We start from the raw sequence: 18,031 nt of genomic DNA on the forward strand, positions 1-18,031 counted from the left end.
TTTTACAGAACGAAAGAACAAATACTAATTGCTGCAAGAGAAAAAAAGGAACTTAATTTTCAAGGACACAATTATCAAATTTTTGCTGACCTATCCCAATTTACTATTACTAAAAGACGGTCAATGAAACCCCAACTGATGGAACTGCAACGCCACAACATTATGTATCAATGGGGCTTCCCCTTTTCAGTCAGATTTAACTACCAAGGTACAATTTACAGAAGCAGATCAGCAGATGAACTACAACAAACCCTTTTAAAATTAAATCTGACAGAACCCACAAGCAGCAACACTCCCACACGCAGAAGAATGGCATCATCTTCACCTTCAGGCAGCACCCAGAAAATTTCAGAACAAAATGGGAATCATCATTCTCACAAAAGAGGCCGTTATGCCACATCATCCATGGACCAAGAAGATTCAATGGACTGACATCCTAATTCCTGATATCTCTTCATTTATTATACTAAGAGATGGTTCTCTATAAAAAACCTGTATTTATAACTGAATGTAACTGCATTCTGATAGTCACACACTGTGTGGGATCATGTTACATTCCAGTTATATTTCTTATTACTTCTGATTCATATAGCCTTAGAATATATAAGTGAAATAAGGAAATTCTTGTTCAGTTATATATTATCAGGTAATAACAATAGATGTATTACTTTTTAGGACAAATATGTTCAATAATCCAGAAGTAATGGAAGCTTTTTCTTTCTTTTCTTAAAACAAATATATTATTACCTAACTAATTCCTAGAATTATGTTTTTGTTTATTCTAATCTGAAGCAATACAACCTCAATTTTATGAGTTAACATATCTAAACAGTTACATATGAATAAAATATGTAATAGTTTACTCTTAAAGGGTTAAAATCCCAAAATAATTCAAACTATCTTCATCAATACCAAAGTTATTAACAGTACCTTTCTAACTGAATTATTTAGCCTAGGGCAAGACTAACCATATACAACCACCCTGGAATAAATAATTTCAACAAAAACTATATTCTGCACTCCAATTAATGAAACATCATTTTGATGTCTTTTGACATAGCGCTTCTCTCCTGTAACCGGAAGATCCGTGTACCCCCATTAGCCCTCCTCATTCTCCCAACCATATTATGTGGGAGTGTGACGAAGGCACTTATTCCCCTGAGAGAGATATTTATTCTCTTTCACGGGTAAATTGTAATTACTTGCAAAAAATAATTTATACAATGTATCATCTAATCTCATATGTTTTTTGTTTACTCTTTACTCCAGAATTCACTGGTTTCTTTTCTATCTATTCATCTCTTCAGTCCACACAGGTTGATCTGCGCAGTCAGCTCTGCATAACAAAAAGTAAGTCAAAACTATTTGATCTATTGCCATGGCACCACTGAATATACTTTCCCTGAATGTTCAGGGAATAAATGTCCCTCAAAAAAGGACCAAAGCCTTCCATACTTTCCATAACAAGAAGGCTCACATAGTATGCCTCCAAAAAACACACTTCACCAAAGATTCTACTCCAAAATATATTTCTCCTTTTTATCAACAAATTTACATGGCTTCTGCCTGTACCAAGCAAAGGGGAACTCTAATTGCATTTCACCGATCCACACCATTCACCTTATCATCAGAAATTAAAGACCCAGAAGGTAGATACCTGATACTCATGGGTTATATAATGGATACAGCAATCACGGTGATTTCCTACTATGCTCCTAACAAACAACCTACACCATTCCTCTCACATATATTACAAGTGATTAATACACACAAAATAGGAACAGTGATAATGTGTGGGGATTCAAACCAGGTCCTCCTCCCATTTCTAGATAAATCACCTTTTACACCATCCAAAATAACCTCTAGATTACCTTTTTCTCAACTTCTTTCCAAATACAATCTGGTAGATTCATGAAGAGAAAGTAACCCAATAAAAAAGAAATTCACTTATTTCTCGCACCCTCATCAAACCTTCACCAGAATAGATCATATTTTTCTAACAATAGGAATGATACCAGAAATTATTGCATCAGATATAATTCCGATTCCGTGGTCTGACCATAATGCAGTATACACTACTATAGCCTCACCCATACCAAAAGCGCATGACCCAACGTGGTACTTACCGGACATAATGCTCAAACACCCACTACATCAGATGGCCATTGAACAAGCTTTAAAGGAATACATATCAATTAATAATACAACAGACATCTCCCCAATAACACTGTGGGAAGCTCATAAGCCTGTCTTGCGTGGTACAATACAAAGACAAATGGCACTATTTAAACGGGAACGCAAAAATCTAGCAAATAAACTAGAACTCAATTTTAATGCAGCCTACATATCATTTCAAGATAATCCATCTCAGAGTACAAAATCTCATCTGGAAAAATCTAGATTGGAATACGATCTATTTCTCACTGAGTCAGTTGATAAATCCCTCAAACGCTCCAAACACAATTTCTACATGAATACAAACAAACCAAGTACATATTTGGCTCGGGCATTAAATTCAACTAACAAATCTTTCAAACCAATACGTTTGAAATTATCAAAAAATGTTTACACTTGTAATCCAGTTAAAATAGTCCATAAATTTCACTCACATCTCGCAACTTTATACAAGACAAACAATGAATTTAATCCTACAGAGGCTGAATCCTTCTTCTCAAAAATAACCTTACTTGAGTTATCTCAGAATCAAAAAAGCAGTTTGGATGAGCCTATAACTATAGATGAAGTTGCTAACGCCATAAAAGACCTAAAACTTAACAAAAGACCAGGCCCAGACGGCTACTCGGCTTTATACTATAAAACATTCTCAGAAATACTCTCTCCCATTCTCACTGAAACTTTTAACAAACTTCTAGATGGACATTCTTTTCGGCAAGAAACACTAATGGCAATTGTTTGTATGATCCCAAAACCCCTTTCTGATGATACTTCCTGTGTGAATTATCGGCCTATCTCTCTGTTAAGCCTCGATATTAAATTATTAGCAAAAATAATAGCAAAACGCCTCAATAGCATTATAGGAAAATTAATACATAGAGATCAAGTAGGCTTCATGCCAAATAGATAGGCAGGCGATAATATACGCAGGGCAGTGTTATTGGCACATATTGCTAAAAAACGGAAAATCCCTTTATGTTTTCTATCTCTCGATATTAAGAGGGCATTTGACACAGTATCCTGGCAATATATGCAATATTCATTACAAAAATGGGGTTTTGGACCCCACTTTTTAACATGGATCAAAGCATTATATAATAAACCCAAAGCCTATATAAAATATGCTGGATACAAATCTGAAGCCTTTAATATCGAAAGAGGTACCCGACAGGGTTGCCCATTATCTCCCTTATTATTTGCCCTTATACTCGAACCCATGGCCCAATACATCAGAACAAACCAAACTATAACTGGCATTGAAGTAGGAGGTATTACACACAAATTATGTATATTTGCAGACGATATATTACTTTTTCTATCATCACCACAGGTCTCTGGTCCTAACTTAATACCAGCTCTTGATGGATTTGCAGCCCTATCCGGCCTTATGATTAATCCTAAGAAATGCCTAGTGCTTAATATTTCACTCACAAACATGGAATTGATCCCGGCTAGGGCTGCACTCCCATTCACATGGGCAGAAAAATCAATCCCATATCTTGGAATTCATTTAACAGCATCTCATTCTGACTTATTCTCAACCAATTATCCTCCTGTATTAAGACAGATCACAAATCTAATAAAACAATGGTCGCAACTTCCTTTATCCTGGATAGGGAAGATTAATGCAATCAAAATGACTATTCTACCCAAATTGCTTTATCTATTCAGAGTCCTCCCTAATTCCAATTCCTTCCTATTTTTTGAGAATAGTACAAAAAAGAGCAACATCGTTTATATGGGGCTCTTCTAAACCACGTATACCTATACACACACTACATCTTCCCAAAAATAAAGGAGGCCTGGGATACCCTAATTTTACTAACTACTACAGAGCAGCACATTTGGCCAGTCTGTCCAAATACCATGCAAAACAGGAAATCCCATTATGGGTATTTATAGAGGCTTCAGAAAATGACCCTCTATTAATATCAAATTTATTATGGCTTGATCCTAAAGACCGCTTTAAAATTCATAATCCCATAACTAAACACTTCTTATCTCTCTGGGATAAACTAAAAACCAAATATCAGTTACAATCTCCACACAATCCTCTCCTTTCTTTTATCAGAAATCCGGCCTTTTATCCGGCATGGATCTACCCAAATTCTTTTAAAGCTTGGACAACATCAGGCATTCAGACACTAAATGACTTCATAGCATCTAAATCATTCCTTTCATTCCCATCGCTTAGAGAAAAATATGATCTACCAAACTCTGAGATATTTAGATATCTCCAAATCAAAAATTTCTATACACCATTCCTAAAGGGGGATACACCATTATCCCAATTATCCATTTTTGAATCAATCTGTACAAAAGATCCATTTGCTAAAGGTACAATTTCATCACTTTATAATCAATTATATGGAGTAGCAAATCTTAATAGACCCTCTTACGTTCAGAGGTGGGAGGAGGACCTGGGACGAACTTTAGAAGACACGGACTGGTCTAACATATGGCTCACATCTAAGTCATCTTCACCCAACATCTTAGCACTGGAGACAAATTATAAAGTCCTAACTCGCTGGTACCTTGTACCCGCTAGAGTGGCAAAATATTCACCTAATACCTCAGCTCTTTGTTTTCGAGGATGCCCAGAAATAGGCACATATTTACACATATGGTGGACGTGCCCAGTAATCCAAACCTTCTGGAAGGAAGTCTTCGTGATTGCATCTAAAATATTTAAAAAAATAATACAACCAGATCCATATTTAACTTTACTTAATCTAAAACCGGAATGGTTAACACTCTCTCAATTCAAACTTATGATCCAACTAATAACGGCTGCAAAACAAACAGTGGCCAAGGCATGGAAATCTCCTACATTGGTACTAGCAGAAACAATTCACAGAATGAATAATACAATGTCCCATGCTAAGATGGTAGCCATCGATCAAAATCAAATTCCAAAATTTGAAAAACTTTGGCATCCTTGGATAAAACAACAGTTCCTGTCAAACTTCAATGACTCTGTCCTGTTGCCATGGTAACAGATTAAATGACTTACAGAGACACCCATTCTAAGGCTTCAAAGAGAACTAAAAAGAATAATAAATTGACGAGCGGGACAACCTTGTGGACCATACCTCTACCTTTCAACCCTTTTTCTTCTTTCTCTTTCCTTTTCTCCACCTTACGATTAAAGCTCATTATCAGAATTTATTTGACCTATATACACTCTACTTGTAAACAATATGTATAGTAGGTATAAATCATTTAAATACCTACAAAAGTAACTAAGGAAATGATATATATCTTTAATTTAGGTTTACGTGAACCCAATGTTTAATATTTGAAATTTCATGATATTTACCTATATAAACCCTACTGTAAAACAATAAGCTTACTTTATAGATCCTTGTAAACTTACTTTATGTATCTTTATAACATTGTATACTCAATAAACTTCTTTTGACAAGGAAAAAAAAAAAAAAAAAAGAAAGAGGTAGCGAGGCTACCTTCTTCCAAAAATATTAGTTGCCTGGCTGCTTCTGGCCTTCAGTATTTTTTTATTTACAGACCTGGGTCAAGCATGCAACCAGTGAAGTCACAGCAAAGACAGAATGGCTAATCTACGTATTTGTTGCAGATCATTTACTCAAAAGAAGCCAATAAATGGGTTTTTAGGTAACATTTTTAGAAGGAGAGATCAGCAATGGCAGCTGTCACATTTCCACAATTTGGAGTCCACTTTAAACCTTGATCTAAAAACAAAACTTGGAGAAAGGTACCAATGGTCGCCACAACAACTAAGAAAGGAGTCTAGTGTACAGTTAATTGCACAATGAACCACGCTGTCCATCTTAACCCTTTCATGACTAAGCCTATTTTTGAAATTTGGTGTTTACAAGTTAAAATCCATATTTTTTGCTAGAAAATTACTTAGAACCCCCAAACATTATATATATTTTTTTATCAGAGAATCTAGAGAATAAAATGGAGATTGTTGCAATATTTTATATCACACGGTATATGTGCAGCGGTGTTTTAAACGCAAATTTTTGGAAAAGGGACACTTCCATGAATTTTAAAAAATCCAAACAGTAAAGTTACCCCAATTTTTTTGTATAATGTGAAAGATGATGTTACGCCGAGTAAATAGATACCAAACATGTCACGCTTTATAATTGCACGCACTCGTGGAATGGCGACAAACTATGGTAGCTATGAATTTCCATAGGCGACGCTTTACATTTTTTTTACGGTTACCAGGTTAGAGTTACAGAGGAGGTCTAGGGCTAGAATTATTGCTCTCACTCTGACGATCGCGGCGATACCTCACATGTGTGATTTGAACACCGTTTACATATGCGGGCGCGACTTCCGTATGCGTTTTCTTCGCTGCGCAAGCTCGTGGGGACGGGGGCGCTTTAAAATTATTATTTTTTTATTTATTTTATTTATTTTTATACTTATAAATTGTGTTAAAAAAAATGTTTTTTTTTTTTTTTACTTTTATTGCTGTCACAAGGAATGTAAACATCCCGTCTGACAGTAATAGCTGGTGACAGGTACTCTTTATGGAGGGATCGGGGGTCTAAAAGACCCCCGATCCCTCCTCTGCACTTCAAAGTATTCAGATCGCTGAAAACAGCGATTCTGAATACTGTGTATTTTTTAAAATTCGGCGCCATTGGCAGCCGAGTAAACGGGAAGTGATGTCATGACGTCGCTTCCGCGTTTACATTGAGAAGGCTGGAACAAAGCCACCCACAGCTTCGTTCCAGTCCGCCCACAGCAGCCGAAGGCAGCCGATTGGACACTGGGCCTCCCGATCGCACGGGAGGCCCGGTAAGAGCTGTGGGAGGCGGTGGGAGGGGGTCGTCCCCTCCCGCTCCTCTGGTATAACAACCGAGCGGCTTTTAGCCACATCAGTTGTTATATTCGGATAGCCGATCGCCCGCTTGAAACAATGGTACCGGGATGATGCCTGCAGCTGCGGGCATCATCATGGTATAAACCCTGAAAGCCGAGTATGCACATCTGCGTACAGACGGCGGGAAGGGGTTAAGCTCCCGCCAGTTCAATAAAAACTGCAAGTGTTATGCTCAGCTGTCCCAGATCCAGCAAGATATCGACCATGAAGCCATCAAGCCACTTGTCAAAATCTGCTGAACCAGGTCTGTGCACATGCAGTGCCCTTCTCATTAAGTCCTATGAAGAGTTCATGTTCCATGTTATTTGTTCAAAAGAGAAGTGGATATAATATAATAATGTTGATCATTTTATGTCATGGTTATATTGGAGAATATAGTGCACATGTTATGTCAGTTAAATCTTAATTACACATAACTACAGACTCAGAAAGAGGGCACAGCAGGAACCACTGTAGTGATAGGTTAGTGGGGGCCCACGAGATTGAGGTTTCTGAAGACACTTCAGGGGATGATTTCTCTTCATTTGAGGGGCGTTTTACAATTGGAAAGGTATTTATTTCTTTTACGAAGAGACAGTTTTTATTTTCTGTCTCAGTCACTTGAGTAATTGAGTCACTTAAAACAGCATTTTGCTACAAAATTACAAGTGTTCTTTAAAGACTTTGTTACCCCAACATTTCTTGTTCCTGATATGTGTCTGTTGTACCATGTATTGTGTAAAAAAGTATCATTTTCTCTTTGTATTTTTCAGTTCTGTGAAATACCTGGTGATCGTTTCAGCCTCTCTGCTTTCCTATTGGAAACTGACTACAGGGGAACTAGGCGAACACATGCTTCCCACTGTGGTCAGTTTTGAGGTTGTGCAGGGACAACAGTCTGCCTGTCCTCTAATGGGAAGACTTGTGCCGACATGTATATATATATATATATATATATATATACACACACACAAATGTTTTGCCTTTCATTTCTACTTTAACCAGTTCCAGCTGACAGTACATTTACTGTGGGCTGGCTGCACGGGCAGGCTGGATCACGTACATGTACTTCATCCAGCCTGTTCTGGGTTATAGCGGGACTTTGTCACCAGGTCCCGGCCCATGATTTATGGCTAAGACCTGTTGCTCGGCTGTAGCCAATCACAGCACAGGGCTCTGTACACAGATCAAAGCAGGGAGAAGAAAACATCAGGATCTCTTAGTAAAAGCAACACATATTACACACATTACACTTGTTATGCACACAGTTAACCCCTTGATTTCCCCTTGATGTTTAGCCCTTCTCAGCCAGTGTCATTTCTACAGTGTACAGTATTATATCTGATCACTGTATTAGTGTTACTATTGATGTCAGTGTCAGTTAGTCAGTTAGTGTACCTCCCAGCGAGGGTCTGTTAGTGCCAGATTGCCCCCCACACTATGACAGTCCCATTATAAGACATTAATCACTGTCATTACCAGTATAGCATCATAGCTGCATAAATTCCAGTATAACAGTATATACCATTGTTTGTAGACGCTATAACTTTCACACAAACCAATAATTATACACCTATTGGCATTTTTTTTTTACCAAAGACATATAGCAGAATACATTTTGGCCTAAAATTTATGGGAAAAAAAAGTATTTTTATTTTTTTCTCTTTCAAAAATGTCTCTATTTATATAAAAAAAAATAAAAAAAACCCAGTGGTGATCAAATACCACCAAAAGAAAACTCTATTTGTGTGAAAAAATGATATAAATGATAGAAATTTAATTTGGGTACAGTGTTGCATGACCATGCGAATGTCAATTTAAGAAGTGCAGTGATAAATAGCAAAAAATACCCTGGTCATGAAGGGAGTAAAACCTTTCGGAGGTCAAGTGGTTAAACTGAATGGGTTGTTTTACAAGGTTAGGGTCCACATATATGTAGCACCCTGGAGTTTAGGCAGGGTTGATCCTCACAAATTTACTTGCCAGGAATAGCCATCCTGGTTGATTGTTGGAGATCTATTGAGTTCTCCCTAAGTTTGGCCTTGTTGCACTTTTCTCTTCTACCACTAGGTGGTCGGGCACTTGGTAATACTAGATATGAGAAGGGCAACACAAGGTCAAGTTATGGGTATGTGGGGTGTCTCAGCCAATGGGTAGGGGTTTTCTTGGATCCCTTGGCCTGCTGGGAGGGCCTATATATATTTGGGTGAGGTCAGGTGATCTGTGATCTGTGCCACCTGGACTGCTGTCTGAGTGGACGTGTGTTGTACTGTACAGCCAGAGATTGGGCCTATCCCAGGCACATCTGGCTGCTAGGCTGTCTGACGGCCTATCCAGAAGCAGGAGAGCAGTGCAGGGTTGGGACTGCAATCCAACTTTCAGTCCAACCAAAAGTGCCGGTTCTGCCGGTCAGAGAACCTGTCGTGGTTGGAGGTAGAGGGAAATTTGTTGCCACTAAGGGAACAACCACCTTATTACCAGGGACCACAGTGAGTAACTGAAGCAAGTACCGGAGCAGCATTCTCACCAACCGGGGATGGTGAAGAATCAGGAAACTTCAGTGGGTATCAAGCCAGGGACCCAGCCAGTGGAGGTGACGCTTGCAGAGCAGCCTTGTGTGTCAAGTCAGGGACCGAGCAGGCCGGTGGGGTGAAGCTTGAGAGGTATCTTGAGTGCCAAGCTAGGGACCCAGCAGAGAGGCAGGGGTGACGCTTGAGGAAGATACTACCATGAAGATTGGAGGAGCTCAAGGGATTCAGTGTCAGTGAATCAGTGGGTCTAGTTAAAGAGTGGAAGCTCAGTGAGCTGAAGAACCACAAGTAGTAATTGTAGTGGAAGTGAAAGGAACTGTTACGCTTTGTGTTAGGAACTGTTAAAGACTGTTGCCATAGGAGACAGCATTCCTGCACACGCAGATGTGGCGTCTTGCTGGATGCCTTTCCCTGCATGGCTGTCCTCCTACTGAAGTCTCGGAGTCTGTCAATTAAACTTGCAACTACCTGAGGATGTCATGGCCCTAACCCCTTCTCCCCCAAAAGTTTGTTAAGAGAAATAAAAATCTCTTTTGCATTCAAGAAGTGTCTGGCGCCCAATGACTTTAACCACCTTGCACCCATTATGCCTCACAACCCACCATATACAGAAGTATGTCAGCTATCTCTAGCCCTGGAGGTTCTCAGTAGACCAAAGGAGGCCTGGGACCTTGCTACATATACTTTAACAAAAGAGAATCTGTATGTGATCCCTGTAACAAACACTTCTTTTTCACTTGTACTTCTTTCAGTACTTTCCCATGTGGGGTAACAAGCTTTGCAGAGTTTACAAGGAAAGTTAAACATATGGCATAGTTTACCACATATCTGAATAGTTGTAAAGGGGATTGCAAAGACATTTTACGGGGAAAAATAAATGGAGAAATGTCACCTTCAAAGGAGAATTGCAGCCTGAGCTCATTCGGCTGGGCTTCTCCTATGGGTCACAGGAGTGCAATTCGTTTTGCACTCCTGTGACCCGTTTTCAGTAGGGAGCGGTCTGAAGTCCGCTCTGTGCTGAGGTCACCAAGATCAATCCAGGCACCTCGTCATGCGATTCTGGAAGTCTGGATCCGCCAGGTGCCTGGACTGATGGCAGTCTCAGCCTCTCAGCGAGCCACTGAGATGGCAGCTCCCCACCCCTCTCAGGGAGCCCAGAGAACCGAGCCATCGGCGATGTTCGGTGGCTCGGTTCTCAGTGAAAAGGCAGCGGGGGACAGATGTAGCATCGGACAGATGCTGCATCCACCTAGGTTAGTTTAATTATGGGGAAAAAAAAATCCAATACTTCTGTTTTGACTGGGTTTTTTAAATAAGAAGTAGAAACAGTGACAATTAATTTGATTTCACATAAAGTATTTCAAGTTAAGGCTTGATTTCTCTTGGTTGCTATGGGTTGTTCCACTTTCCACAACTTTGCTGCATTTTGCACTCCCTAAATTGGGACTATAAATGCCTCCTAAATTCCCGGCCATCATATGCATGTCTCCACTAGTTATGCATTTGGAGAACAGAAACAGTTGTCTGCTCTGTCCATGTTACAACATACTGTACACTCTGATACCCTCAGAAAAAAATTCAAATCCTTAACATTGTAGTTCAATTTTACTCTTAGGGTGATAGTGGGTATCATATAGGTTGTATTTCCATGTCTTGTTTCTAAAGATGACCTTACTCTTTAACCACTTAAGGACCAGGCCTATTTTTCAAACTTGTTGTTTACAAGTTAAAATCTTTTTTTTTTTTTTTTGCTAGAAAATTACATAGAACCCCGAAACATATTTTTTTTCAGACACCGTAGAGAATAAAATGGCGGTCGTTGCAATTCTTTATGTCACACTGTATTTGCGCAGTGGTCTTACAAATGCGATTTTTTTTGGAAAAAATACAATTTTTTGAATAAAAAAATAAGAAAACAGTAGTTAGCCCAATTTTTTTTATATTGCGAAAGACAATGTTACACAGAGTGAATTGATACCCAACATGTCATGCTTCAAAATTGTGCCCATTTGTGGACTGGCAGCAAACTTTGACCCTTAAAAATCTCCATAGGCAATGTTTAAAAATTTCTACAGGTTACCAGTTTTGAGTTACAGAGGAGGCCTTTTACTAGAATTATTGCTTTCACTGTAACAATCATGACGATACCTCACATGTGCGGTTTGAACACCGTTTACATATGCGGGCGTTTTAAAAAAAAAAATGTTTTCTTATTTCTTTATTTTACTTTTTATTTTTACACTGTCCCTTTAAAACAAAAATTCTAGATCACTTTTATTCCTATTACAAGGAGTGTAAACATCCCTTGTAATAGAAAAATAGCGTGACAGGACCTCTTTAATGTGAGATCTGGGGTCAAAAAGACCTCAGATCTCACATTTACACTTAAATTCAATAGAACAAAAAGTCTTAAAAAAAAATTCCCTTTAAGACCATTGGGCGGAAGTGACATTTGATGTAGCTTCTGTCATCCAACGTCACTGAGTCGAGTGGGGGGCATCATTCCCTCACTCGACACAGTGCCTCAGAGGGGAAAGGATTGGCTCGCCTCCGCCACTACCAGCGGCTCCGGTAAGCAACAGAGACAACCAGAATGCGTCAGGAGGGGGGTGTGGGCACCTCTACTGCCGCCGATAAAAGTGATCTCATGAATCTGCCGTAGAGACCACTTTTATCTGAAAGCGGATCGCCCGGCGTTTAAGAATATAACGGGATTATGGCAGCTATCTGCTGCCATAATCCTGGTGTTTAACGTCGAAATACCGATGTATATCAACGGCGGGAGGTCCGGAAGGGGTTAAGTTAAATATGGACCTGACTTTTATGTTTCATTGATTGTTGTATTTTTCACTTTGTTAAGTAACCATACACAATTTTCAGCCAATTTTTCCTGAAAATGTAGGCCATTGGTGGCCCAGGAGGAAGCACCTGGCTCCGCTCAGGTCTATTTAAAAATAGACTGAGCTGGATGGAAAACTCATATGGAGCTGCTTGAATACAATAGCTGGCAGAGAAGATTCACCAGCTTGGATGGGGAAATTGAGTGATTTCTGACATTCAGCCTGCAAGCTAAACAAGAGAAATGTAAATGTGTATGGCTAGCCTTACACACTGGTACAGTCTGGATGTGGGTCCTATCCAGAAATGACATGCACTCTATTGTTTCCAAACATACTGTGAATACAATAAAACACAAAACATGCAAACCTTGTAGCCTTACCCCAAAAGATTGACCTTGCAGTCTGGTGATATTAATATATTGCAGATAATCCTGATTGCCTTTAAATCAAGGTTATTTTCACCAAGCCTTTAAAAAAATGAAAAACAGGAGGATTTATATATAGACAGTTAAGACCACATTAGCAAAAAAAACCCCAAAAACATATGCATAAAACGTATTAGGACTAGAAACGGGAACACAGTGGGACAGTGTTGGCACTTTGAATAAGCATGGTCACTTTTACCTAAGGATATGGATATCAATTACTGTATTAACCACTAATTTTAGGCAGTATTATCACTAGAGTCTGCAGTGTGGAATTTTGTATTATGAGTCACCCTTTCGTTGTTCCAGTACCCCTTTCTCTCTCTTTATGAGATATCCAAGAGTCTCTCAACAATATTGACAATACATTGATACATGGTCACTTATTCTCTGACATCCATTACCATCTTTATGCAATTTCCTTTTTTTCAGTTCCCTGGATTTAACTAGATTCTTTTGCTTTGTGTTCTTTTTGAATTCCGATCATTACTTCATATATTTTTATTCTTATTCATTTTTTTTTTTTTTTTTTTTACTTTTAATTTCTGCCCTTATTTTTTTCATTTATAATTACATTATTCTTAAGAACAGAGGGTCTTGCTAGAGTTTCCCTTTCATTTATTCAATTAATTTAGTCACAATTTAGTGACATAAACATTAGTAAATAGACCTATAAGGTTAGCTTTTCTCATTAGGATTTTTTTCGGTAATTTCTTATCAATGTTTTTAAAAGATATATTATTTAAGATTTTTTATTTTGAATGGGGGGTAGAACATTTGCATTTCAGCCTTATCATCACACTCCTGAACATTTGTTTCTTCACACACATCTTGCAAGAGGCTGGCCATTTAAGACTTCTTTGCAACCAGATCTTCTATGGTTGCTCTGTGTATGCACTTGCTTAAACACACAACATCTATGACCAGTCCTTCACAACTTCTTTACACACCTGATAATTATTTTCGCTGTGTGGTGGCCGAAAATACATTATTATCTTCCACCTGGAAACTTCATCCCCATGAATAAGCCCCGGTGGACGGAGTGAAACGTGTTGGGGGCATGGCCTGGTGGAGGTCCAGACCGAGACTCCTACTCACTATTATATAGCAGGTCTTGACTTAATGTGCGGCTCCCCGGAATCTAGTCACTCTCTACCATTTCCTGAAGGATAGACAAGTTCCCTTCCTGGCCGGCACTCACAGCAGTGGGCACAGGACTTAAATTCCATACAGCCTGAGGGGCTCACACACATATCCTTGGTTTACACTTATTACCACTAACATCCGGTGCCTCAGTGCCATGTTTGCTCCTGGAACCAGTAATATTAAGTAATATTAGGAGGGCTGCAAGATGGCTACATGTTTGTTGCATGCAAAACAAAGTCAAAAGGACAGTGTAGATTCAGTGAAAGTCTAGGACACTTGAAAAGCTAGGAGATTCCTCCATCCATGCTATATAGGCTATTGTATCTAGAGAGCCACCCCTGTCAGCTGTCAAAATACCTGAATAGCAGCTGCATTTGTCACCTGCATTCTTAAATCTCTTCATTGAGATATTTTGAACAGAAAGGTGGCTGACAGGGTCAGCCAACTTAGTGAATTCCTCAAAAACAGTATACTTGATTTGATTGTAGCCATATTAGTGCAATTGTGACAGAGAAAATTGGGTACTGTCCGTGATACTTTTTTTATTTGCACTAACATACAATTTTTCAGGACAAGCTTTCGGGGTGTGTCCCCTCCTTCAAGGTCCAAGCAGTACTTTTGGACCTTGAAGAAGGGGACATACCCCGAAAGCTTGTCCTGAAAAATTGTATGTTAGTGCAAATAAAAAAAGTATCATGGACAATACTCAATTTTCTCTAAAATAGTATGAAATTTGTGTATAGCCAGCTTTTTGCTAAACTGTTGGGGCTTTAATTATCCTATTCTCATATTCCAGGCTTTATTATTAACAATGTAACCACTGCTGTACATTTTAAGGACATAAGGACTCAGTTAGTTCAATGGCCATATACAGTACATATCTAACTAGTGTCTGTTATTCCTCTTACTTGGTTAGGTTACCTTTTTATTGGGATGCCATTTTCTAGTTTTCCCATTACATTACTCTGATAAGCTTGATAAGTTATTCCATGTATATTTTTACACAAAGAAAGCATTCATTTATACATGTACAGGTTCACTACTAACCATAAATGACTGCATCGATAAAGGTATGGCTGCAGTTTTTCCAAACAGTGTGCATTCACATGAGTGGCAGTCAAGTCAAGTTCATCAATTTCCATATGAACCAGGTCTAAGAAATATACCAATACATCTAAGTCAATAGGTGAGAACACATTATCACTAATATTAAGACGTAGAGCAGATGGTGTTATTCTACTGGCCAGGTCACTGTTCTGTTGCTCAAATAAACAGTGAAGCAAGTTCAGGATATATCTCCCATTTTCACAGTTCTCAATAATTGATTTTATCAGCCATGAGGTATACATTTCGTACTTCTTGGTTGCGTGAAGGCCCAGATGTTTCTGTAGTAAAGTTTGGTTTCTAACTGATAGCAATCCAGAAACAAACCTTAGAAATAAATCCAGATATCCAGAATCAATGTCAAGTTTTTTCTGCACATCCAAATCCATGATGTCATCTAAGGGTTCCTCTACATGAACGTAATAGAAAGCTGCAAAAAATTCCTGGATGGTGAAATGGGTAAAGGACAGTACGTTCTCAACATATCCTAATTCAGACACACATGTCTTATCAAGAAAACTATTTACAATGTCACTTGGGAGTGTGTTAAACATTTCAAAATCAGCCTCATAAAACAAGGTTTCATGCTTTAGGAGGGAGCCGTACGCAATCTGTCCCAAACCAAAAACTCCATTTAATGCCAATTCATTTTTTGTGAAATTGACTTGATGGGCATGGTATTTTAGTAAAACGATAAGGTAGTGGCAGTAGATATCTGTCATTGTTTTTGGCCTTTCAATATGAAGATTAGAACATCCTTTTATAACACTGCAGACAATCCAGCAAAAAGCTGGGATATAACACAGTGTAAACAAAAAATGATTCTCCTTAACCATCACAAATTGTTCACTTCCCACTTCCTTGTCTCCAAAAAATTTTTGAAAGTAATCTTCAATTTCTGTAACAGAGAATCCAGTAATTATCACAAAGCGATCAATAAAATCAACCGGAATGTGGTTAATGACTGTTGGCCTGCTAGTGAGCACAATACTGGCATTGGAGAGAAGTTCTCCTTTGATCAAGCTCCCAATTAACAGAGGTAATTCCGCTTGCTCATCTGGATCAAACACATATTCATCTAATTCTAGCTGGTTGGAGGACTTAAACTCATCAAATCCATCTAAGATCACAAGCAACTTATCACTGTTTTTGAAAATGTCATCTAAAATCCGTGACAAATGTCCATGTTTTTTTAGTATAATTTCTCGCAAAGTTACCGGTTTATTTATTAAGTTGAGGTCCCTGAAAGTAAAATTCAGCACAAATTCAAAATTATGATGCGATACTCTATTAGAGAAATCAAAAATTAGTTTTTGAACAAAAACTGTTTTTCCAATCCCAGCTACACCACTAACAAGGATTTTCTTGGGCAGTCTCCTCCCGTTTGGCTTTTCAAACAGCTGGCTCAGTTTTAGCTTATTTTCTGTTTTGTTCTGGAGGTCTATACGTTGTTGGCCAAATGTCAACAATTCATTCTTCTTAATTTCTAGGCTGTAGTGTCCATTGACAAGAAGAAGGTTTACAAAATAGTCAGAGAAGACTAATTTCTCCCCAAGTCTGCAGTTGTATGTCTTCATGCACTCACTCCTCCGCAAAAGAACATCTCTGTGTTTCTGTATACTCTTTGAATACTCTGCAAAACAAAAAAAGAACAACTAATTAGGTCACCTGAAAAATTATTATCACATAAAATAAAGTGAATCTTTCTCTTTGCCTATGCAGAGCAAAGTACATGGTTTACCTAGCTTTTCCCAGCAACACATATTTACAGAGAACCCTTGTTGCTCCATTCAAGAACTGGAAACAAGCAAAGAAAGGCTTGTGTAAGTCCCAAACCTACTTGTCGGAAATTACATAGGCTATTGGACTTCTTACTTGGTCCCTTGTAACAGCACTGGGTTTATCACAAGGTACCAGAGCTATCACAGTAGAGAGGGGGAGTAACATGCTCATCCATGCTCAGAATCAGCAGGCATTTCACTTAGTCCCCGTTCACACCTATGCAATATAGATGCGGCTTACACCGCATCCAATTCGCAGGACATTTTAACATACATTCATTTGAATGTATCTGGTTCACATATGTGCGTTGCATTCGCACTGTGCATTGCACAAAAAACGCGTGCGTTTTCTGGGCATTGCGGTGCGAATTACAAGCCCATTATCTTCTATGGGAACGCATCTTATTCGCAGATGCATTGCGTTCTAAACATGAATTTTCTCCTTCTCCTCACTACACCTCCACCCTCTCCCCCCCTCTCCCTGCTCACTGATCCGCAGAGGAACCTCTGAACAACTAATTTTTATCTTCGCAGTAAAAACTGAGCTTCAATTCGCACCAAAAATGTGTGAACCCAGCCTTAGCTATTAGCCCCCCGACGGAGTAGCAGGGGCGCAAAAAACATTATATTATCCCTGGGGAGCAAGTTAAATCTTTTCTGTGTCCTGCATGATCAAAGAAATGGCTCATTTTAAAAGATTATACAGTCATCACTTACAAACACATAAGTATAGACAGCTACTAGGGCCCACAGAGGATAAGAGCAGGAAAGGGGGAAGGGATAAGGTCAGGAGAGTGCAAAGGAGGAGACTATGTTACTTGTTGGCTATTATGGCCGTAGTTCGGCCACTGCATATTATTCCTATTATTTTATTTAATTGAGGGCACTATATGTCACTCCTCCTGTCCCGTCCTGAGTAGACATGCTCTGAGAATTGTACAGGTACTCTGGATTTAATTTCCAAAAGCATCTGAAACAGACATTTTCTCAGACATCCTTTATTGTCCAAGCACAAAAAACACACTTTCCCTTTTCTCCTTTTCATTTTTCCATACTGAAGATATAATCTGATATTGATGTCAGACCATTTTACTGAATGGCATTCAAAAATGATAAATTATGTTTGGGTTATGTTCAAGGGATTCACAAAACAACAAAGCACTCAGTA

At 38.7% G+C, this 18,031-nt stretch overlaps 1 protein-coding gene across 2 annotated transcripts in view; it reads right to left on the minus strand.

The window, feature by feature from the left end:
• Positions 1–18,031, minus strand: part of LOC141110302 (NACHT, LRR and PYD domains-containing protein 3-like) — a 110,528-nt gene that overhangs the window by 65,607 nt on the left and 26,890 nt on the right. For both annotated transcript variants that reach the window (XM_073601603.1, XM_073601598.1), the window contains exons 3-4: positions 15,026–16,715; positions 12,788–12,874 (exon numbers count right to left, since the gene is read on the minus strand). In XM_073601603.1, coding sequence (XP_073457704.1) covers positions 12,788–12,874; positions 15,026–16,715 — 1,777 coding nt within the window. The remainder of the gene's footprint in view (positions 1–12,787; positions 12,875–15,025; positions 16,716–18,031) is intronic.

The sequence above is a fragment of the Aquarana catesbeiana genome, linkage group LG01 (genome assembly GCF_042186555.1).
Source record: "Aquarana catesbeiana isolate 2022-GZ linkage group LG01, ASM4218655v1, whole genome shotgun sequence".
Classification (NCBI taxonomy): Eukaryota; Metazoa; Chordata; class Amphibia; order Anura; family Ranidae; genus Aquarana; species Aquarana catesbeiana.